The sequence below is a fragment of the Dermacentor albipictus genome, chromosome 4 (assembly GCF_038994185.2).
Source record: "Dermacentor albipictus isolate Rhodes 1998 colony chromosome 4, USDA_Dalb.pri_finalv2, whole genome shotgun sequence".
Taxonomy (NCBI): Eukaryota; Metazoa; Arthropoda; class Arachnida; order Ixodida; family Ixodidae; genus Dermacentor; species Dermacentor albipictus.
In genome coordinates this window covers 117329034-117352531 of record NC_091824.1, presented here as the reverse complement: position 1 = coordinate 117352531, position 23498 = coordinate 117329034, and the positions used below count along the sequence as shown (strand labels likewise).

The 23498-nt window shown below is 46.5% G+C and overlaps 1 protein-coding gene across 3 annotated transcripts in view; it reads right to left on the bottom strand.

The window, feature by feature from the left end:
• Positions 1-23498, bottom strand: part of LOC135914684 (uncharacterized) — a 200187-nt gene that overhangs the window by 103452 nt on the left and 73237 nt on the right. The window contains exon 1 of one of the 3 annotated variants that reach the window (XM_065447630.1): positions 22245-22475. The exons of the other annotated variants lie outside the window; for them this stretch is intronic. Coding sequence (XP_065303702.1) covers positions 22245-22338 — 94 coding nt within the window. The 5' untranslated portion in view covers positions 22339-22475. Of the gene's footprint in view, positions 1-22244; positions 22476-23498 lie in introns of those variants that run through there. 3 annotated transcript variants of the gene reach the window in all.

The following is a 23498-nucleotide window of genomic DNA, read 5'->3' as shown; positions in this document are numbered from 1 at the left end:
AAGGGAGTTGAAGAACTCGACAAAATAAAATACCTGCAAGAAAATAATCAAAGTGCAGACACTAGTAGCGACAATTTTACTGCTAGTGTGTGTGAGAGAGAAAGCAATGAGAAGAATGGCAGGGAGGTCGACAAGCGTCCGGTTCGCTACCCTATAATTGGAGAAGGAAAAGCGAGAGTAGAAAGTAGAAAGCGGGAGAGAGTGAACACTGTGTACACGCAACAAAGCGCCTTCAAATCAAGTAAATCCGAGCAAGTGCCCTGCCAATACGTTAGGCTGCCGTCATTCTGCTGTCTGATGCTAATCTTGGTGCTTCCGCATAGCTGGTGATGCGCATTGAAGTCACCTGGGAAGACCTAGGGGCCAGTGGCCGTTAGCAGCACGTTCGAGTAGTGGCGGTGTATCGTTAAAGTAAACCACGGCCTTCTTGACTTTAGTACGAATAGAACGCTGCGGGTGAGCCATGATGCTTACTCAAGACTTGAAAGCACTGCGTTGCAAGCCTCGAGCCGGAGTATGACGGAGTATGCAGGTCATTCAAGAGCATTCGAAAAGTATTCAACAGAGACCGGGGCATCATAACCACTTGCCGGTGTTCTTCGGGCAATTTGTCAGGAACCCGAGCTGTGCCCTCTACAGCGATGCGCTGAATCACTTGACATGGCTCCGGCTCCGGCTGTGGCATCGGCTGGGGCATCGGCTGTGGCTTCGGTAGTGACTTCCGCTTTGGCTCTAGCTTCGGCTGTCGCTTTAGTAGTAGTAGTAGTAGTAATCTAAATCTGACAACTTGGTACACACTACTTCTAGCGGGCCTTGGAAAAGCGCTATGCACCTGAAGCTGTGCATGCACCGAGAACGGGAACCTCGTAGCACTGCGCAAGGACTCGCCAAGTTCCCTCTTTGAGAACTGTGAGCGACGTCCTGGGTTCCCGTATTTGAGCAATCCCTTTCGTCGATCTTATGAAACCAAGCGTAAGAAGAAAATTAAAATAGCCGCTGGGAACTCGGTGTTATGAAGTCTTACGTTCACAGAGTGCTGTGTCAGGCGCCTTTTTCTTCTAATATCTGTTGTTGACGCATGAGAACGACAGGCACGAGTACAATGAGGTCATATACGAAGGTTTATCGTTACTAGACTGATCGCGTTATATGCACACCTTGACTACGTTACGTGAGACGATTAGTTTGGCGTTTAGCGCAGAGAGTCACAGAGGTGCTCTGATTTATTTGATGAGACAAAATGTCTTACGCTTCGTGGAATCAGAACTGTATTTTGCAAGTTTACTAAACCAAAGCCTCAGGCATGGTCAGAGCTGGTTGATAGACCTGTAATTATGAAGCTGATGTGAAATGTATTCGACAACATACGAGCCTTTTAGTTGCAGCTAAGGAATACTAATGCCAGAGGGCTCGGGGCTTGTGCGATCCTAGAAATTGAGTGTACTAACGAACTGATCGACACAAGGAACTGATGGAGCGCTGCAATCACGTCCCGCAGCGGTCATTTCGTTTGTTTAGAACGGCATCATACGCTTTCGGCCGGTGAATGAATCGAAATGACGATGGTGGAGGGCGCGCTCAATGCGAACAACTGATCTCATTAGAGTGCAAGGACGGCGGTGCTAATCCCAGTGTCCCCCCCTTCCCCCCGACTGCATAAACTTAAAACAAAATGATACAGGAACCATCGAAGAAGATTATCTAACTAACCGAATAGCTGGGCTTATCATGCACGGGCGTGCACCACACTCATCTGCTTCAGACGACGTTCTCTTTCTTCGCTATTCAGTGCAACGTGGCATTGTCGTTCTTTCTCAGCCTGTGAACAGCGGCGTTCTTCCGCTTACTCTTCGGTCAGAGGGTCGTTGACGACATGTATTTATCGGAACCCTCCGTGCGCCTTCCTGGTTGACCTCCTGTCGGCGGATGTAAACTACGCTCACATACATGTAAACGACACATGTTTTTCTCTTAAGCCCTCTGTGCGGCGTAGCGTTGGCGAGCTTTCTTCCTTTTTTTTTTTGGCGCATGACCCATGGCGTTTTCTCATCTCTTCTAGGGTAACGTCAGTCTTGGGTGGCATTCTTCATCATCATCATCAGCCTGGTTACGCCCACTGCAGGGCAAAGGCCTCTCCCATATTTCTCCAACAACCCCGGTCATGTACTAATTGTGGCCATGTCGTCCCTGCCAACTTCTTAATCTCATCCGCCCACCTAACTTTCTGCCGTCCCCTGCTACGCTTCCCTTCCCTTGGAATCCAGTCCGTAACCCTTAATGACCATCGGTTATCTTCCCTCCTCATTACATGTCCTGCCCATGCCCATTTCTTTTTCTTGATTTCAACTAAGATGTCATTAACTCGCGTTTGTTCCCTGACCCAATCTGCTCTTTTCTTATCCCTTAACGTTACACCTATCATTCTTCTTTCCATAGCTCGTTGCGTCGTCCTCAATTTGAGTAGAACCCTTTTCGTAAGCCTCCAGGTTTCTGCCCCGTAGGTGAGTACTGGTAAGACACAGCTATTATACACTTTTCTCTTGAGGGATAATGGCAACCTGCTGTTCATGATCTGAGAATGCCTGCCAAACGCACCCCAGCCCATTCTTATTCTTCTGATTATTTCTGTCTCATGATCCGGATCCGCAGTCACTACCTGCCCTAAGTAGATGTATTCCTTTACGACTTCCAGTGCCTCGCTGCCTATTGTAAACTGCTGTTCTCTTCCGAGACTGTTAAACATTACTTTAGTTTTCTGCAGATTAATTTTTAGACCCACTCTTCTGCTTTGCCTCTCCAGGTCAGTGAGCATGCATTGCAGTTGGTCCCCTGAGTTACTAAGCAAGGCAATATCATCAGCGAATCGCAAGTTACTAAGGTATTCTCCATTAACTTTTATCCCCATTTCTTCCCAATCCAGGTCTCTGAATACCTCCTGTAAACACGCTGTGAATAGCATTGGAGAGATCGTATCTCCCTGCCTGACGCCTTTCTTTATTGGGATTTTGTTCCTTTCTTTATGGAGGACTACGGTGGCTGTGGAGCCGCTATAGATATCTTCCAGTACTTTTACATATGGCTCGTCTACACCCTGATTCCGTAATGCCTCCATGACTGTTGAGGTTTCGAGAGAATCAAATGCTTTCTCGTAATCAATGAAAGCTATATATAAGGGTTGGTTGTATTCCGCACATTTCTCTATCACCTGATTGATAGTGTGAATATGATCTATTGTTGAATAGCCTTTACGGAATCCTGCCTGGTCCTTTGCTTGACAGAAGTCTAAAGTGTTCCTGATTCTATTTGCGATTACCTTAGTAAATAGTTTGTAGGCAACGGACAGTAAGCTGATTGGTCTATAATTTTTCAAGTCTTTGGCGTCCCCTTTCTTATGGATTAGGATTATGTTAGCGTTTTTCCAAGATTCCGGTACGCTCGACGTTATGAGGCATTGCGTATACAGGGTGGCCAGTTTCTCTAGAACAATCTGCCCACCATCCTTCAACAAATCTGCTGTTACCTGATCCTCCCCAGCTGCCTTCCCCCTTTGCATATCTCCCAAGGCTTTCTTTACTTCTTCCGGCGTTACCTGTGGGATTTCGAATTCCTCTAGACTATTTTCTCTTCCATTATCGTCGTGGGTGGCACTGGTACTGTACAAATCTCTATAGAACTCCTCAGCCACTTGTACTATCTCATCCATATTAGTAATGATATTGCCGGCTTTGTCTCTTAACGCATACATCTGATTCTTGCCAATTCCTAGTTTCTTCTTCACTGTTTTTAGGCTTCCTCCGTTCCTGAGAGCATGTTCAATTCTATCCATATTATACTTCCTTATGTCAGCTGTCTTACGCTTGTTGATTAACTTCGAAAGTTCTGCCAGTTCTATTCTAGCTGTAGGGTTAGAGGCTTTCATACATTGGCGTTTCTTGATCAGATCTTTCGTCTCCTGCGATAGTTTACTGGTATCCTGCCTAACGGAGTTACCACCGACTTCCATTGCACACTCCTTAATGATGTCCACAAGATTGTCGTTCATTGCTTCAACACTAAGGTCCTCTTCCTGAGTTAAAGCCGAATACCTGTTCTGTAGCTTGATCTGGAATTCCTCTATTTTCCCTCTTACCGCTAACTCATTGATCGGCTTCTTACGTACCAGTTTCTTTCGTTCCCTTCTCAGGTCTAGGCTAATTCGAGTTCTTACCATCCTGTGGTCACTGCAGCGCACCTTGCCGAGCACGTCCACATCTTTTATGATGCCAGGGTTAGCGCAGAGTATGAAGTCTATTTCATTTCTAGTCTCGCTGTTCGGGCCCCTCCACGTCCACTTTCGGCTATCCCGTTTGCGGAAGAAGGTATTTGTTCTGTGCGCGTCGCGAATGCACGGCCAGACTTTTCTTTCAAGAGGGAAGCGAGCCTTCCTTACTTTTATGGCTTTCTCTTTCACTGGCCCCCCGCGGACTCCAAGCTGTGCGCGAGAGAAAGGACCCCGCTCCCTCCGTTCGGTTCCTGAAAGAAACCCAGTGACGACGCTTCGGGGTGTCGTCTGTTGTTTCCCGTGCCTGGGGGCGGCGACGGGGATGGAAACCGCAGTTGGAAAAGCGCGGGACGGGCAGACTCGCCCCACCAGCCCTAGAGACCGGACCACTTTTTTACGGGGCTAAAACTGAACGTTTTGTGTATTTTTAACTTGCTTTTTTGACCTTCTCAGTGTAATTAAAGTTTGTTTTAAATGTTCAACTGTGTTCGACCCGTTATCTAGCTGGACAGCGGACGCTTTGATCCCGTCAAGTGCGATCCGCGAGGCCAGCATAGTAAAAAAGTGAAGTCGACTGCCATCGGCCGCCAACTCAACATCCGCTGCAGTGGAATACGTCGCACGGCAAGACCTCCGGTTTGACCATGACATCCGCCTACTGCAAGGACACGGCATCGCCTACAAGTTGAGCAGCTGACGGCACACAGGGCAACGACAAGGTGGGCTCGTTTCAAATTTCATCGCGCAGCTTAGCAGGCTTCACGGCATACGTCCGCTTTGAGTGAGATACGTCGTGAAGCACGCACGCCAAAATGGATCAGGACAAGCTGACGCCTGGAACGTCTCAAATTATGACAGCAGAGCATGAAGCTTCCACGGCAAATATTCGACCACAAAGAGCAACTACGTTTTCCATGAAAGCTACAGAAACGTATGAAACGAGCCGCGAAGAGCACTGCCGGAGAATAGACGCTGCCTGGAAGAACGTGGAGACAGCTATTTTCAAAGTGTCATGTGCGAAAGAGGAAGACGTTAACAACGCCGCAACGCAGCTTCGCGCAAGCTATGAGCGCTACGAACACGTCGCCGCCAGATACTCTGCCTTCCTCGCCAAAACGAGCAGATCGGAAACCCAGCAGGAATTAGAACTCCAAGAAGCAATCGACGCAGATCGTTATGTGACTGTAAGCGACAAATTACGTGAGGCTACAGAACGAGAACGCGACCGCTTACAAGAGGTAACGTCGCAGCACTCTCTATCGGCCCACTCAAGCGTTTCTTCGAGGTCACGACGATCGGGCTCGTCAACAATCAGCCTAGCCGCCGTACAAGCACACGCACAAGCTGAAGCCGTCCGGGCCAGAGCAGAGTTTGGTCGCAGAGAGGCCGCGATGCGTATTGAGAAGGCAAGGATTGAGGCTGAATTGGATATTTTGCAGCATGAAAAAGAAGCGGCAGCTGCAAACGCACAGGCGAATGCGCTCGAGGCAGCCGTGGAGCAGGATGGCGGGGAGCGCATGCGCACGCTCCCTCCTGTGGACCGAACGCTGCAGACTAGGAGTTATATCGATGAGCAGCAAGCCCTACGCAACTCTGCGCTCGTGTTTACTGAGGAGGCCGTTACCAACTCAAGCGACGACGTAAACAATGCTCGCACGTCGCCGAGGGCCAACACAGCTGCGAATAATTCGATGTGTCTGCGAGCTGATGAACGTCCACCTGACTACGATGCTGCCCCTAACAACCCAAGTTGTAAGCATGCTGGAGCCACGAGTCGTCTTATGAACTTACGAGTTGGTCCGCAGCCGCTTGTGCACGCCCCGACACACAACAGTTCAAGCTCAGAGCTAGCCGATGTCCTCAAATTCTTGTGCCGCAAAGACCTTGTTTCAAGCGGTCTTATCAAGTTTGATGATCGACCTGAGAACTTTCGCGCTTGGAAATCATCGTTTAAAGGTGTCGTCAGAGATCTAGGTCTTTCGGCCCAGGAAGAGCTGGACCTTCTCATCAAATGGCTCGGCCCTGAATCGTCAAATCAGGCTCGGAGATTGAAATCGGTGCACGTGGACGACTTTTCAACGGGCTTGAACGTTGTGTGGAAACGGCTCGACGACGTCTTCGGGCGCCCTGAGGCAATTGAGGATGCACTACTGAAGCGGCTGGAAGACTTCCCGAAGATAGCTTACCGGGAAAATACCAGACTCCAGGAACTTGGCGACCTCCTGCTAGAACTCGAGGCTGCGAAAACTGACCCGTATCTCGCCGGTCTTGGCTATTTGGATACCGCAAGAGGGGTCAACAAAATTGTTTCGAAGTTGCCATCAGGACTTCAAGAAAATTGGATGTCGGCGGGGTCGAAATACAAAAAAGATCATGACACTGCATTTCCACCCTTTTCTTTCTTTTGCAAATTTGTTAGAGATCAAGCCAGCATGAGGAACGACCCGAGTTTCATCTTGCATCCACAAAATGCCTCGTCTGAATTCAATCAAAGGAAGGAAGACAATGGTACCAAGACCACGCGGCAAAGATCGTCTGTGTCAGCAAGGAAAACAGAAGTGGATCCTGCTTCTGCCAAAATTAATCGAGATGCCACTGCTAACGAACAGCAACCGGAATCGAAGGACTTTAAAAGGTGGTGTCCATATCACAAGAAACCTCACCCTTTGGAAAGGTGTCGCGCCTTCCGTGAGAAAACTTTGGAAGAGCGGCAATCTTTCATAAAGAAGCAAGGGATCTGCCTACGATGCTGCTCATCCAAGAACCACATGCAGTGGCAATGTCAGGCAGTCGTGATATGCCTCATATGCGACAGCGCCGACCACGCCACAGCGCTTCACCCAGCACCGCCAACCTCAGAGCCGTCAAGGGCTAGTGGGTCTGATGACAGTACGACAGATGACTCAGAAAGAAGAGTCACATCTAGGCGTACCGAAGTGGCAAACGCTGGCAGCAGCACAAAGTCGTGTGCTAAAATCTGCCTCGTAGAGGTGACCCATGAGACTCAGCCTGAGAAAACAGTCAGAGCGTACGCGATTCTTGACGACCAGAGTAATCGCTCGTTGGTTAGGCCAGAACTCCTCAACGATTTCGGAGTGAAGGGGACGCCTACGCAATACACGCTCCGCACTTGCTCCGGCAGTACTGAAGTGGTTGGAAGAGTCGCTCATGGCTTTTTCGTGCAGAGCATGTCAGGCGAAGTCAAGTTTCCTCTTCCACCTCTCCTCGAGTGCAAGGCAATTCCAGAAAACAGAGAGGAAATTCCGACACCTGACGCTGCAAGGCACTACCCGCACTTGAAGTCAGTAGCAAATCACATTCCGCCTCTTGAGGAGGCTGGAATACTGCTCCTCCTTGGCCGAGACATCCTAAGAGCTCACAAGGTTCGTCAGACAATCAACGGACCCCACGACGCGCCGTATGCTCAGAAGCTCGACCTCGGATGGGTCATTGTCGGTGACGTTTGCGTTGGTCGAACGCGGAAAATGGGCAGCGTCAACGTGTTCAAGACACATGTGCTGGACAGTGGGCGACCATCTCTTTTTGAGCCATGCCCAAGACATTTCTTTGTTAGGGAGGCGCCGATTCTCTACTCTGCGGATAAGGTCTCAAAAGATTTACGATTGGCAGCAACATTGGATGACAACCTGGCCCCGAATCTTTTCGAGACAACAGAATTTGACAACCAGCGTGCTCTCTCCATGGAAGACAAGACATTCCTCAAGATAATGAATAGTGAATTCACCCAAGACAAATTAAATAATTGGGTCGCCCCTCTCCCCTTTCGCACACCGAGAAGTCGGCTTCCGAACAACAGAGAACAAGCTCTGTCTCGTCTGCTCTCGCTACGGCGTACCCTGCGAAAAAATCCTGAAACAAGGGAACGTTTCGTGAACTTCATGAACGAGCTCTTCATCAAGGGTCATGCGGAGGAAGCTCCACCACTTCACGTGGACGAAGAATGTTGGTATCTGCCCATATTCGGCGTTCACCACCCCCAGAAGCCTGATCAAATCCGAGTCGTGTTTGACTCCAGCGCTCAGTATGAAGGGGTATCCCTCAACAACGTTCTCCTGACCGGCCCTGACCTGACGAATAACCTTGTGGGGATTTTGATACGCTTCCGGCAAGAACCAGTTGCGGTTACAGCAGACGTCCAGCAAATGTTCTACAGTTTCATGGTTCGCGAGGACCATCAGAACTACCTGAGGTTCCTCTGGTTTAAGGGCAACGATATCTCCAGAGAAATCATAGAGTGCCGAATGAAGGTTCACGTTTTCGGCAACAGCCCATCGCCAGCTGTTTCAACGTATGGCCTTCGACGGACTGCCCAACAAGCTGCCCCACGATTTGGTGAAGATGCCAGGAAGTTCGTTGAAAGAGATTTCTACGTCGATGATGGGCTTAAGTCTCTTCCGAGCGAAGAAGATGCCATTAGTCTGCTGCAAAGAACGCAGAAAATGCTTGCAACAGCTAACATAAGGCTGCACAAAATAGCTTCGAATAGGCAGAATGTGCTGAATGCATTTCCTCGAGAGGACCACGCCCAGGGACTGAAGAACCTCGACTTCGGCACAGACGCGTCGCTTACCCAAAGAAGTCTCGGTCTACTGTGGGACATACGCGACGACAGCTTCGTCTTCAGGGCTCCTCGTCAGGACAGGCCATATACGCGGCGAGGAGTGCTGTCGACCGTCAACAGCCTTTACGATCCACTCGGGTTTGTGGCTCCAATAACGGTTCAAGGCAAGTACCTTCTCCGTGACCTCGTGACGAAGGGTTATGACTGGGACACACCGCTTTCGGACGAGAAAAAGCAGAGATGGGACGAGTGGAAGAACTCTCTTCAGACACTACAGCACCTTCACGTGCGAAGAACGTATGCGCCAGTCTCGACGCTTGAAGCCGAAAGCAGGGACATTCATGTATTTTCAGACGCGTCCACAAGGGCCGTCGCAGCTGTGGCATACCTACGCGTGACTGACAAGCAAGGAAACAGACACGTCGGATTTGTGATGGGAAAGGCCAAGCTTGCTCCACAACCAGAACACACCATCCCAAGGCTTGAGTTGTGTGCAGCAGTGCTTGCTGTAGAGATGACCGATTCTATACTACGAGAATTGGACTTCCAGCCGAACTCGGTCACGTTCTACACGGATAGCAAAGTGGTCTTGGGTTACATATACAACGAAACAAGAAGGTTCTACGTGTATGTGGCCAACAGGGTGCAGCGGATACGTAGCAGCACGCAACCTGAACAATGGAAATACGTTCACACAGACGAAAATCCAGCAGACCACGCCACTAGAGCGATTCCAGCAGCACAGCTTAAGAGCACGAACTGGTTGTCCGGACCTGATTTTCTCTCACGACGAGAAGAGGAAGCACGGTCGTCGAGCTTCATCCTCTCAAATCCTGATGAAGACAAAGAAATACGCCCTGAAGTCTGCACTCTGGCGACGGAGGTGAAAAGACGACAGCGACTCGGAGCTGAACGCTTTCATAGACTCTCGAACTGGAAATCTCTCACTCGTGCTGTAGCAAGTCTGATCCAGGTTGCCCATCGCGCAAAGAACGCATCACAAGGAGAGGTAGCTCCCGTTCAGGCGCTCTCCAAAGCCAGGCTCGTCGTCATTCGCGCAGTACAGCAGGACGCATTTTATGAAGAGATATGCTGTATCCAGAGAGGAGAGCAGGTTCACAAGACAAGCTCGCTTCGAAGGCTTGACCCATTCTTAGACGCCAACGGCTTGATCCGCGTCGGCGGCCGCTTGAACGGAAGCGACCTTCCAGACGATGAGAAACACCCTCTCTTATTGCCGGGTCGGCACCATGTGGCGAAGCTTCTCGTGCGCCACCACCATGAATGCGTGCAACACCAGGGCCGACATTTCACAGAAGGAGCCGTACGAGCTGCTGGGTATTGGATCGTCGGAGGTAAAAGGTGCATCTCATCCGTGCTGCAAGCATGCATTTCATGCAAGAAGCTGCGAGGGCGCTTTCACGACCAGAAGATGGCTGACCTTCCGGCAGATCGAATCAGCACAGATCCTCCTTTCACGAATGTTGGAATCGATGTTTTCGGTCCCTGGATGATTGTCTCTCGCCGAACGAGAGGTGGTGTTGCAAACAGCAAGCGCTGGGCAGTCATGTTCACTTGCTTAAGCATTCGCGCAGTGCACATTGAGCTAATCGAATCAATGGATACGTCGAGTTTCATTAATGCCTTCCGAAGGTTCCTAGCAGTGCGAGGGCCCGTCAAGCTAATACGCTCTGACTGCGGGACCAATTTTATCGGAGCTTGCAGAGAACTTGGAATCAGCGCAGAGGGCATTCATCGCTCACAAATAGGCAAGTTCCTCAGCGGAAACGGCTGCAAATGGATATTCAATCCACCGCACGCGTCCCATATGGGCGGTGCGTGGGAGCGGATGATAGGCATTGCACGTCGCATTCTTGACTCAATGCTCATGCAGTCACGTCATCAACGACTCACGCATGACATTCTTGCAACCTTTTTGGCAGAAGTTGCGGCCATCATTAATGCCAGGCCCATAACTCCTACTTCGTCTGACCCCGAAGATCCCACAATCCTAACTCCGGCGACACTCTTAACCCAAAAACACGGAAGTGCATCTGTAACAACTGGGCAGTTAGATACAAGCAACCTCTACAAACGGCATTGGCGTCTCGTGCAAAACCTGGCTGACGAGTTCTGGAAGCGCTGGCGCACAACGTATGTCACTACTTTGCAACAACGCCGAAAATGGCAAGCAGCAAAACCCGACCTCAAAGAAGGCGACGTCGTTCTACTCAGGGATAAAGAAGCAACCCGCAACGACTGGCCCGTCGGAGTGATTACACGAAGCCTGCCCAGCGCAGATGGAAGGGTGCGCAAGGTCGAGCTGAAAACAGCCAAAGACGGGGTTGTGAAAACATTCTTCCGGCCAACAACAGAAGTTGTGCGTTTGCTGTGACCGTGATATAGTGGTGGCGTCTTAACAACGGAAGACACCAGACGGGGAGTGTTCTGTGCGCGTCGCGAATGCACGGCCAGACTTTTCTTTCAAGAGGGAAGCGAGCCTTCCTTACTTTTATGGCTTTCTCTTTCACTGGCCCCCCGCGGACTCCAAGCTGTGCGCGAGAGAAAGGACCCCGCTCCCTCCGTTCGGTTCCTGAAAGAAACCCAGTGACGACGCTTCGGGGTGTCGTCTGTTGTTTCCCGTGCCTGGGGGCGGCGACGGGGATGGAAACCGCAGTTGGAAAAGCGCGGGACGGGCAGACTCGCCCCACCAGCCCTAGAGACCGGACCACTTTTTTACGGGGCTAAAACTGAACGTTTTGTGTATTTTTAACTTGCTTTTTTGACCTTCTCAGTGTAATTAAAGTTTGTTTTAAATGTTCAACTGCGTTCGACCCGTTATCTAGCTGGACAGCGGACGCTTTGATCCCGTCAAGTGCGATCCGCGAGGCCAGCATAGTATTCATTATCCTCATATCATTCTTTTCCGCAAACTCTACCAATAATTCCCCCCTGATATTCCTAGTGCCTATGCCATATTCCCCAACTGCCTTGTCTCCAGCCTGCTTTTTGCCTACCTTGGCATTAAAGTCGCCCATTAGTATAGCGTATTTAGTTTTCACTCTACCCATCGCCGATTCCACGTCTTCATAGAAGCTTTCGACTTCCTGGTCATCATGACTGGATGTAGGGGCGTAGACCTGTACAATCTTCATTTTGTACCTCTTATTAAGTTTCACAACAAGACCTGCCACCCTCTCGTTAATGCTATAGAATTCCTGTATGTTACCAGCTATATTCTTATTAATCAGGAATCCGACGCCTAGTTCCCTTCTCTCTGCTAAGCCCCGGTAGCACAGGACGTGCCCGCTTTTTAGCACTGTATATGCTTCTTTTGGCCTCCTAACTTCGCTGGGCCCTATTATACCCATTTACTGCCCTCTAATTCCTCCAATAGCACTGCTAGACTCGCCTCACTAGATAACGTTCTAGCGTTAAACGTTGCCAGGTTCATATTCCAATGGCGGCCTGTCCGGAGCCAGTGATTCTTAGCACCCTCTGCAGCGTCGCAGGTCTGACCGCCGCCGTGGTCAGTTGCTTCGCAGCTGCTGGGGACTGAGGGCCGGGGTTTGATTGTGTTGTTCATATAGGAGGTTGTGGCCAAGTACCGTATTTTCCGGTGTATAAGACGCACCCTTGTATAAGACGCACTCGCCATATATGAAGGCTCTCATTGAAAAAGTTGGTATATAAGACGCACCCGTGTATAAGACGCACCCCAATTTACCCACTTAGGCTAGTCAGGGTTAATTACACACGCTTGATCGACCATCGCGAAATGAACCATGGGTGGAAAACACACGCCGAAGTCACCAACATAGACGTAATACGTACACGGTTGCGAAGTTGCAAAGAATGACTAAAAAAGAACGCCGGCTTGGCTTGTCTTGACAATGTCGAGAAGCGCGACTGTCGCCATCACTGGGAATTTCACATTACTTTTGCTTTCGCCTCCGAAACGACCGCGTGTTTGCGATTCTGGAAGTCGTCATCCCCACCGTTTCATGATAACGTTCACCTAAAAAAAGTTGCGCACGGCGGTCCCCGTATTGAAGTATTAACCGTGCTACTACCGCATCATTGGTAGTGATATTTTTTCGGTGAAAAAAGCTTGAGCATGAACCTGAGTAATTTCTGAACCCGCAAAAAAAAAAACGAAAAATTCGCATATAAGACGCACCCTTGTATAGGACGCACCAGCAAGATTTTTGGAAAAAAACCGCGTCTTTTACACCGGAAAATACGGTACTGCACCAGGGTGGCCAATCCTGCCTGCTCTGGTGAGGGAGTGCGTTACCGGTTCTGGTCACCGGGATCAGGTCACACTCCAGGCCTGTTTATGCAATTTTATCAACACGTGGCATTCTTAATAACGTGTAATTTACAACACATAGCCGACCCTGACAAAACGCTTCCTGGCACAAAGCAAACATCCCCAATGCTGCTCACCGGACTCAATTCGCACAGTCGGACTCAACTATCATCCATCACGAAATCATGTGTTCTCACGTGCGCAGCAATCGTAGAGAGACGGCGCCGCGGATAAAGTGCAATACAATATCCCCACGCTGCACCATGTCACGCGCACAGATACGAAAGGGGAATCCCCGTTTCTCCCCGAGCGTGGTGACGTCATTCGTTCAGATCTGGTTAGATTCAGAAAACTGCAATGGAAGCCAAAGGAAGCTGTTCGCTTTGAAATACATGCAATCGATTAAAAGTGTTTCAGCTACGGAATAGACAGCTTTGCAGCGAAGCTATCAGCCTCTAGTTGGTCGTCATTTTTCGTGTCCGCGTCCGCCAGCAAAAATGTGGGTCGATCCCGGTGGCAGTGCAGGGTCAGGAGCAGTGGTTCGTATCCTCGCAAGGCAGAGGCTTCGAGCAGTCAGCAAAGTGAAGCGAACAGTGCATACATTCTTTGGAATCGTGCGTGCTTCATACAGAGGAACATACGTTTCAATAAAGAACAAGCACAAAACAATAATCCGAACCACATAATTGATGATAAGCCAGTTCTGATAAGAATTCGAAGCACGTAGCACTACAAGCATGCTTTTCCCGGTAAAGATTACGGCGGCAGCTTGCGCAAAAAAAAGAAAAAAAAGAACAGCCTAGCAAATTATTTCAACGTTCAAGGCATATGGCAAGCACTTGCATGTAGACTCGCTAGTAAGGCGCGGCATGACCCACAGAAGCAGAATGCTGTTACCGTATATGGGGGCTGCACTATACCTCGGCGTCGTGTCGCATTTGTGCGGCAATCCGCCTTAACGAAAAATCCTCGCACAGCGCGAAGAACCGAAAGTTTTTTTAAAGTGTCATGTGTCACGTGTTCATCATGTGCGATAACAAGTTTGCGATATAAAAAATATGTTCAGAAGATAATCATTTAATGTCGATGATCGATTAAATGGTGTACGATATGCTGAAAAAAAGAAAATCGACGTTACATCCGCAGAAGACAATTGACAAAGATTATAGCCATTTTACAGCTTATTTTTGAGCTGACTTGTTTGTACTTATTGTTCCATGAGATGGCGCCGGTATTATGCTCTGCTGCGTGCGATTTTAGGGTGCACAGCCGTGCACAGCCGTGCACAGCCGGAAGATGCGCTTGTGGACGTTACTCTTCGGTATATACGCGGTGCTATTTAGGATATATTTTTATTTCCCACTAAATTGTACAAAATTTGTACAAATTGTCATGGCTAAGGAAGGAAAAAAGAAGCGCAATGCACAGCCGCTAGACTGGCCCCACCTCACTGTATCACCGAGCAGCAGACAGTACAGGTTAGAGAATAATAATAATAATAATAATAATAATAATAATAATAATAATAATAATAATAATAATAATAATGCGAATATTCATGATCTCGGACAGGCATGCTCTGGAATAGCAGCTAACAGTTAACAGCTAACAGGCATGCTAAGAGAAATGCGTGGGTGTGTAACACGTGCCGAAGTAACGCGAAACTAAACAGCGGCACAGAGACTGCTCTTGAGGAACACAGTGGTTCTGAGTCTTCACTGTTGGATGAGTTAAGGGAAATCAGAAAAAGTTTTCAATCTTTGCCGATTCTACATAAGAAGGTCGATTCTCTCCTACTGTTCACGGCTATATTGAAATCAGTTAGGGAACTCCAAGGATCGGTGTAGTTTTTGTCCGAAAAGTACGATTCTTTTTGAAACAACAACAAGACATTCAGGAAGGTCAAATGTCTGATCGTGCTGAACTGGCAGCTCTGAAAACAACTGTGTTAACTCAGACAGCTGTTATACAAACCCTAGAAGAAAACCAAAATGAAAGTGAACAGTATAGCCGACTAAAGAATCTTGAGATTCATGGTTTCCCGGAGAAAAGTAGTGAAAGCCTAACACAGACAATCATGCAAATGGCCGCAAAGCTGGAACTATCTGGGTTTTTGTCTGACGACATTGCAGCCGTACATCATTTAAAAGTCAAAATCAGTGGTACACCTGTGGTCCTGGTGCGCTTTACATCTGTAATTTGGAAGGAAAAATGATTTGAAGCGTGGGGGAAAGCTAAAGCAACTACGTGAATGTGACATTTCCAAAGATCTACTTCAATGATAACTTCACCAAAGTTAACCGTGATCTCTTCTGGAAAGCCAGGACGAAGGCAAAGGTGGAGGGTTATCGGTTTTGTTGGACGAAAGGTGGCAAGATCTTTGTGAAAAAGAATGAAATAGCGTCTCTTGCTCGAAACTGTAAACAAGCGCACCTGGAAAACTTTGCTTAGCCAACATCTCTCTTTCTCTTTCAGTGAACTACTGGACTTCAGTTCCTTTAAAACAGAATTTCGATGCTTTTGAGAAAGATTTCACTGTTGTGAGCGTTAATATTTGAAGCCTGCGTAATTACTGGGACGAATTTATATTTCTGGCTCAGTCGACAAGTGGCTTTGTAGACGTTCTTGTGATAACAGAAATCAATGTTTCCCAGGCTTGCCTTGATACGTTTACCTTGCAGGGCTTTTACGCGCATTCTGTTACACGAAGTGGGCGTCGTGGCGGAGGTATTGTTCTGTTTATTAACGAGAACTGAAGTTTCCTCTGCTGATGCATCTTTTGTACATGCTTGGTCAAAATTTGTAAGTGGTCATTTTCTGTGCGTATCTTATCGATTTATCGACCACCCTCATGCAGCCTTTGCCGGTTTCTTGTAGAGCTTGATGAACTCTGCAGCAGTGGAGCTCAGTGGACCAATTCTGCTTTATCGTAGACTTTAATATCAAGATTTTATGCCCTGAAGAAGTGATTCTTTGTGATTATTTATCTACGTTGTCCGCTTATGGTCTGGAATGTAGAATTGGAGCTCCTACTGGAGCGGAATTACTTAATAACAGACAAGTGCAATCTTGTTTAGATAACATAGCGGTCAGGGCTTCCAGCGGTTTATTTAGGTGATATACTATTCTACAAAGGTTGGCTGACCACTACTTTGTATCATGCCGTCGAGCATTAAAAAACGCGTCTGGAATGCCTCTGTCGAAACTGCCTTTGGACAGCGCAAATCCATTATCCCTATTGTTAATCAATCTAAGCTTGAGAAGCGCACCGTTTCGTTTGACTGGGCATCCTTAACCAAAGAAGATTCGCCGGGCAAAGTGTATTAGAGGTTCTGTACGCAAATGAAAAAAAAAAATGAATTACATTGCACAAGGCTGGTAGCTAAACCGATAAGAAAGGGTCACTGCTGGATGAACACGGAAATTGTTGCTTTTATTTGGTATCGAGATACTTTGTGGAAACGCTGCAAAAGAAATCCGAGAAACCAGGCACTGCGATTAGAGTGCAATGCGGCAAGAAGTAGAGTTGTTGCTCTTCTGCGTAGCACCAAACGCCGTTACTTCCTTTATAAATTACAACAATGTTCAAATAGTGTAAGCAAAACTTGGTCTTTGGTAAATCATCTCAGAGGAGTGAGTTCCAATAAATGGTCTGTTTTCGGTGCTTTTCAGTAACCTCCCACAGTAGTGGCTGATGCTTTCAACAGGCACTTCGTAAGAGCGTCCCAAAGAGCTGCCTCTCCATCAAGGAGGTTTAAAAAAATCTCCTTGCTCTCCATCCCCAAACACTCGGTCGTTAGGGCAATCCGCATGTACATCACCTTTTTTTCCGAGAATTTCGAGGAGTGATTTGGAAGAAATTATTTTCAGTTTCCGTCCTAACAAGCCCACTCGATATGATGGAATATCTCTGCACACCATCATAAGGAATTTCAATGCGCTGTCAGATATCCTGCATATACTGAATGGTTTTTTTTTTCTTTTGAAGGTGACGAAATTCCGGAATGCTTAAAAACTGCAGTTGCTTTACCACTGTACAAGTCACGGAAGAAAGATAATATTCAGAACTATCGGCCAATATGTATATTGCGGGTTATTGCTCAGGTCTAAGTAAAATTCCTGTTTCACACTGTGTCTTCTTTCCTTAACAAATTTTATATCCTAACTGATCGACAGTTTGGCTTTGTTTCAGGGCTTGATACTGTGGCACTGCTTGAGGAATCTTCACACGACCTGTTCTCGGCATTCAATCAGAATCTTTTCACGTGTGCGCTGTACTTAGATGTAGCGAAAGCGTTCGACACCCTGAACCATGAAATCTTCTTAAGTAAACTGTATTTTGGGGAATTTCGTGGGCCATTTACAACATTCTCGAAGATTACTTGAGACACAGATTTCAAGTGGTCGCTAACGATGATAAGGGCGTTGCGGAAAACTGTAGTTCCTCAGGGCTCCATTTTATCTCTATTGTTGTTTAACATCTTCGTTAACGACTTTCCTTTGGCAATCTAAATGTTCCACGCTCCAGTATGTACTGGCAAAGCACCTTTCTTACAAAATGTCTGCTGAAATGTTTCAAAATGACGTGTAAAATGCAATGCTTTGGTTCACTAATAGCTGAATTGTTCTTAATGCCCCAAAAAACACTTGTTTGTTTTCGCTCTCCACTCAAGACTCCTGTAATTAACATGCCTCTCTACTTACATGAGTTGAACTGTGTTTCTCGTAAATGTGCGCCTATTCCATTCGTGGATTCTGGGAAATATCTCTGAATATCTTTCGATAGTAATTTATCGTGGCAACTTCACTTATTACTTAGTTATTCTAAACTGAGTTCAGTCGCTTGGCTGTTTTTTAATATCAAAAGTTTTGCACCCTTGCTTGTAACAAAGATTATTGTACATGCACTGGGTTACAGCGTGTTGAGATACGGTATTACAGTCTTCGGCTTCTGTTCGGATTGTTGGAGGTGCAGGGTAGACAGGATTATAAAATAAATATTAATAAAAATGTTGTTTATAATTCCCCAATAGTAACAGCTGTAAATATCTTCCGTGAACTTGGTCTACCGAATTTTTCATCATTGCTTATAAAAACAGTTCTCATCAAACATTTTTGGAATTCCGCATTCAAACAAAAAATGCCGTCGCAAGAGAACTTAGAAAACACATCTGTTCAGCCACAACGTATAGTGCGGCCAGACGCTGTGCGTATGTGCCGGACACCTGTAACAAGTTACCAGATGAAATCTTTAACAGGACATCGAAAAGCACGCAGAAAGAATTATTAAAGTAGCTATGGTGAAATTAACCTCCAGAACATTTTTGCATCAGAATATTTACTTGTTCAATGTACTTTGTTGTACCAAATGTTATCATGGTCTTTTCCATTTTTCGTCATCCATTTTATTTCTTTATTCTACATGTCTCATCAATTTATGTATCTTTTTTTCGCCATGTGTATCACATCCATAGGCATGGTTCTAGAAGCCAACTGAAGCTTATCCTGTTTATGTTGTTTTGCGTTTTTGATGGCTACGAACATTATTATTATTATTATTATTATTATTATTATTATTATTATTATTATTATTATTATTATTATTATTATTATTATTATTATTATTATTATTATTATTATTATTATTATTATTGAAACCCTATGTGCCTATATACTTGAAAGAGAGAAAAAGAAAGCAAAGAGCAGGCTGGAAATTGCCACCGGCAGGAGCAGCACGCTTGGCTACTTGTCCGGAAGAAGGGGGCAGAAGCGTAGAAATGAAAACAAAGGAGAGAAGGAATAACACGACAGGTCACAAAGTCTAAACTAAAACAATTGCAAAGGAAGAGTACGACAGGTGAGCCAAAAATAAGATGTCAACACAGGTCGCGCTTTTGACAGAATTTATATAAATTAATATATAAGAAATTAGTCTGAGCCCTCGGTAACGAGGATATAAAGAGGGAGCCTGACGACAACCTGACAGTGACGGCATGATTGCGAGGGCGGACACGGTAAAGCCTATATCGAATGTTTGAAGGGAGACAAAGGTTGAACACTAAATTTATTAAGACTGACGAAGTTGTCTTGGAAATCTCCATTATCATTAATTTCGCGGCAGTAGGTTTATTATTGCAAGTGAGAACGAAGGTCAAAGTTAATTTTTTTTTTAATTTCGTGCCGAAACCCTAATGACGGTGCGCCACTGTGACGTCACGAATTTCAAGGCACCTTTACGTGTTTGGGCCGTCTTGGCTCAATAAAGGTTCTTGAAACTTGCTAACTTCACTCGTTGACTATTTTAGAGTGCAATAAAGTAACACCTTTACATTTCAAAAATTAGCTAGGCCTAACAGTTGCCATTAAAACCCATGACGTCACGGCGCACTGGTGCGGCAACTTCAAGACGGCGGCGCCACCATTGTTTCGTCATTGCATCTTTTCTGGCCTACCAAGACTCTTGTCACGACAAGGATGGCTTCTTTGATGTTGTAAAGTGCCGCTTAATAATGTGCATGACATTGATTTTTCGTATGGTCCTTTTAACAGGTGTAGCAGTAATATTCTCTCATAACAAACGTAGCGCTTTCGCAAGTGAGACTTGTACTGAAAAATCAGGGTGACTTCTCTACAAACCTGTGCTCAGTGGCAGTGCAAAATACGACTTGAGTTTACGCTCTCAAAATTTGTGTGAAATCAAACGAAAAAAAAAAGCTTCTGAAATAGAGATTGCTGTTTTGATGTGGTTTAATAAATGATGAGACCATGGGAAACTGGGAAACCGATGGCCCCGCCTTCACAATCGCCGAAGATAAACTCCAGAGGCAGTCTCGTTCCTAACGCGACGCACAATAATTTGAGCGTTTCTGAACAGCACGACGTCATGGAATGTATTGTTTTGAACTACAACGTTCTTTTCCTAGCTCTTGGAATTGAGTATCTGTTTGAGTAATTTGAGAAATGAGCATGATTTGTTCGTCCATAATTGAAGATATGGTTCTGTACAATAAATTAAGAAATCGAGAACCAGTAGTAACAAGATTCCAGGCGTATTTTGATCTAACTGTTAAAACATACAAATTACTTCTCAAAAAGAAAAAAAAGAAATTTTTATAAAAGGAAAGAAAAGTTGATTTATAGAAGTGGTCGGCAGTTTTAGAAAAAAAAAACCTGCTTTCTTTCATTTTCCTTTTTTTATGTGTCTTCTGCGTCCATACGAGCCTCAAATCCTAATAATTGCAACCTCCAGTCAACAGCCGAAAGTTCAGGGCGATGAATGTTGTAACGCGGAAAGCAAGTTCATTTTTTTTTTTGGCTACGCAGAAAACATATACAAGTCGCCAAATACAGCGTGGATGCATATTTCTGTACCTATTAAAGCAGCCCTCCTCGGATGAAAATAAAAATCGCCTTCACTGCATGATCAAATTGCCACCCTACCCCCCCCCCCCCCTCCAAGAAAAAGAAAACAATCATGAACATGAAAAACCAAAGTCAGAAGACAATGGCCGACAGGAGAAAACTTCCTATATCACCTCGACACCATTAATTACTGGTTGGCGCCTATAGTAGTCCCCGCATGTGGTCTTGCCTTTTTCTTTTCCCTCTGTCGTATCCATTTGAAAAATGTTGCAGCAGTGCATAGAGATACCAAGATTACATTGCGTAGGTAACGACGAAGAAAACATGCAGCTCTGAGGTACCAATTGTTGAAATGATAACTGATATCACCCCTACATGTTGCTGCCTGCCCGCACGTAAAGAGGCGGCAATCAGATATCAGCACTTGTATAAGGTGCTGGTGTTTGGAATTCTTTATGTTTCTTTTGAGAAACAGGAGGTAGGGGGATTGAAGATGTATTAGATAGTTAGAAGCATAAAAAAATATCCCCGTATTTGATTTCCACATTCTGATATGTGGAGCGTATAGTCTTCAGTAGCTTTTGGAGACTCACAGATGCACATTTCTGCAGATTCCACGTTTGTCTACTGTTGAACACACCCGGCTCTGTTAAAACTGACGGCTAGATATTCTTAACTGCCTGCTTGCATATTTGCTTGTCTGTCTGTTCTTACTTTTGGTTGTAATAACAAGCATTATGAATTTATTTTAATGCTTGCGTGTAGGCTATCTGATAGCCGGTGCTGTTGGATTTCTTTTCGTTATTGTTAGCTGTATCCAAGCAGACATTGGTTGCTCTAGGTGGTGCCGACTACACCTTTTCTCTGACATTAATGTGTTTAATACGATGAAAATATAAAAACCGTGACAGGGACATCAATTGTGCAGTTCACGTACGAATTTTCCTGGAAATTCACAAAATACAATTTGTTTCATCTTTACCGTTTTGTTTGAGTAGTGCTAGCACGCTCGGGTGACTCTGCTATGTGTGTGGCATGTTTTATTACCAGTACGTTTGCTGCCTTTCTTATGACAGTAGCGTTAGTCTTTTAAATGTGTCTTTAGTTAACAGATGCTTGAGGGGGAGGGGGGAGGGTAGCCTGTCTTGCGATGTGTTTGTAGTTAATGAACAACAAGGCAAGACGTGTGTCGCCTTGTTCCGCCCCCTTCCACTTGCTTAATTATTTTAATTCATGCATCTTTTAAGTAATACACTTTCTATTGGGGTATTCGCATAGACAGTTATGCCAACGCCGCGACAGCAGTAAGCAACTTCCGGTCGCGTGTCCCATCAGTCTAGTACGCCAGAAAGAAAAATTAGAAAATAGGAAAGAAAATAACGGGTTTTCAAGCTGGTTCAACGTACGGGACATCTCTCTTACATTTTAAGTAAATGTAAAGTGCAACATGCCTCAAGTGCAAATGGGCATAACTTAATAATTTATCATGTACCTTACGAAACAAACTAATTGATTCATGAAATGTTGGTTAGAGGCACAGTAAGAGTGTTGAAAATCTCCCGGCTTCAGTTTCTCGCGCACTATAGTGTCTTGCCATTGTGTTTATAACCAATGGCCGGATCATTTCTGCGAGCGAGACAGGTAACTGTTGGTGGTCCGTGTTTGGAAATGGCAAAATCATTTATGCATTTATAATGTGAAGATGGCCGGCGGTGCACAATACTCACCGGCGAAGCCGATCACATGGCAGAGCGCGAGCGTTGTCCAGCAGCAGTAGGAGCGCCAGTTGATGGAGCCCGAAACGATACGGCGGCGCGTCATCCTCCGCGAGGCGTGCTGGTTCTCCGGTGTTTGTATCCTCGGTTGTCCGACGAGGGGTGACGGCGCCAAAAACGTGCCGGGACTCGAGCCGCGAGAGAGATGCGCGCACTACGGAAAGCAGCGCCAATCTGCGCGCCTCTCTTCGGCCAAGTGGCGCTTCAAGCCGCGCGCGAAGCGAACCGCGAGCGCTCGCGTGGCCCGGAGCGCCGACGTGCTGCCCCCTGCGGCCGCGACGGGAACTCGGCGCCCGAGCTGTCGGCTGGCTTGGCTCCTCCGTGTGGGTCTCGGTCAGCGTTCCGGCGAAAGGTACTGGGGCAACGTAATCCGTGCCGCCATGCTAGCGTAACAAGACCATCTTCTAACAAGGGATCTAGTCTTGCTGCTTGCTCGTCATGCTTTATCTAAGATTGTTGCAGTTAGCTTTCTTTGATTCCTAAGCGTGAATACGAAGGAAGGAAGGAAGGAAAAAGTGGAGAAGGAAAGGTAGGGAGGTTAACCAGTTTGGCTTAATCGGTTTGCTACCCTACACATGGGAGAGGGATGGGGGAGATTAAAGATGGGGAAGGGGGAGAGGGAGAGAGAGCACACAGCACAGCACAGCACACACACATCGTCCGTTGGAGTCCATCAATCTGGCATGGTACGCGACGTCACTCTCACGTTGCTTTAGAAAGTCAGTTGACCTGGCGGTTGTGTCGCTGTGTAATCACTTACAATGTGGACCATTAGCACTTCAGATGGACGCGCGAGCATACAGTTCAAGTGCAGTGGTTCAATGACTTCTGAAGTGCACTGATGACCCTTCGAGTTCTTCATGAATAACGACAGCAGCAAGAGATGGCGATCGCGTAGAGCAAATGTCGCGATTCGTATTAATACGCTAAAACTGCCTTCGCATCCGCAGCCCATGATGTCCGCTGAACGAGTCGAATTAAAATAAAACACAAAAATAAAATAAAAACATGTTTCGAGACAACGAAAAACCATGTCGGGTAGACGCTTTGAAAGCAGCAAGACCTTGGACGTTGTGGTCGCCGTAATGATGGCTCTGAAAGGTTTCTGCTGTGAAATATTTTTTTAACACGCGCCGAAGTTTCAACACGCCAACGTGTCTGAGTTTCTCATTATGGAGAGGTGGTTCCTCAGACAGGAACCAAAGC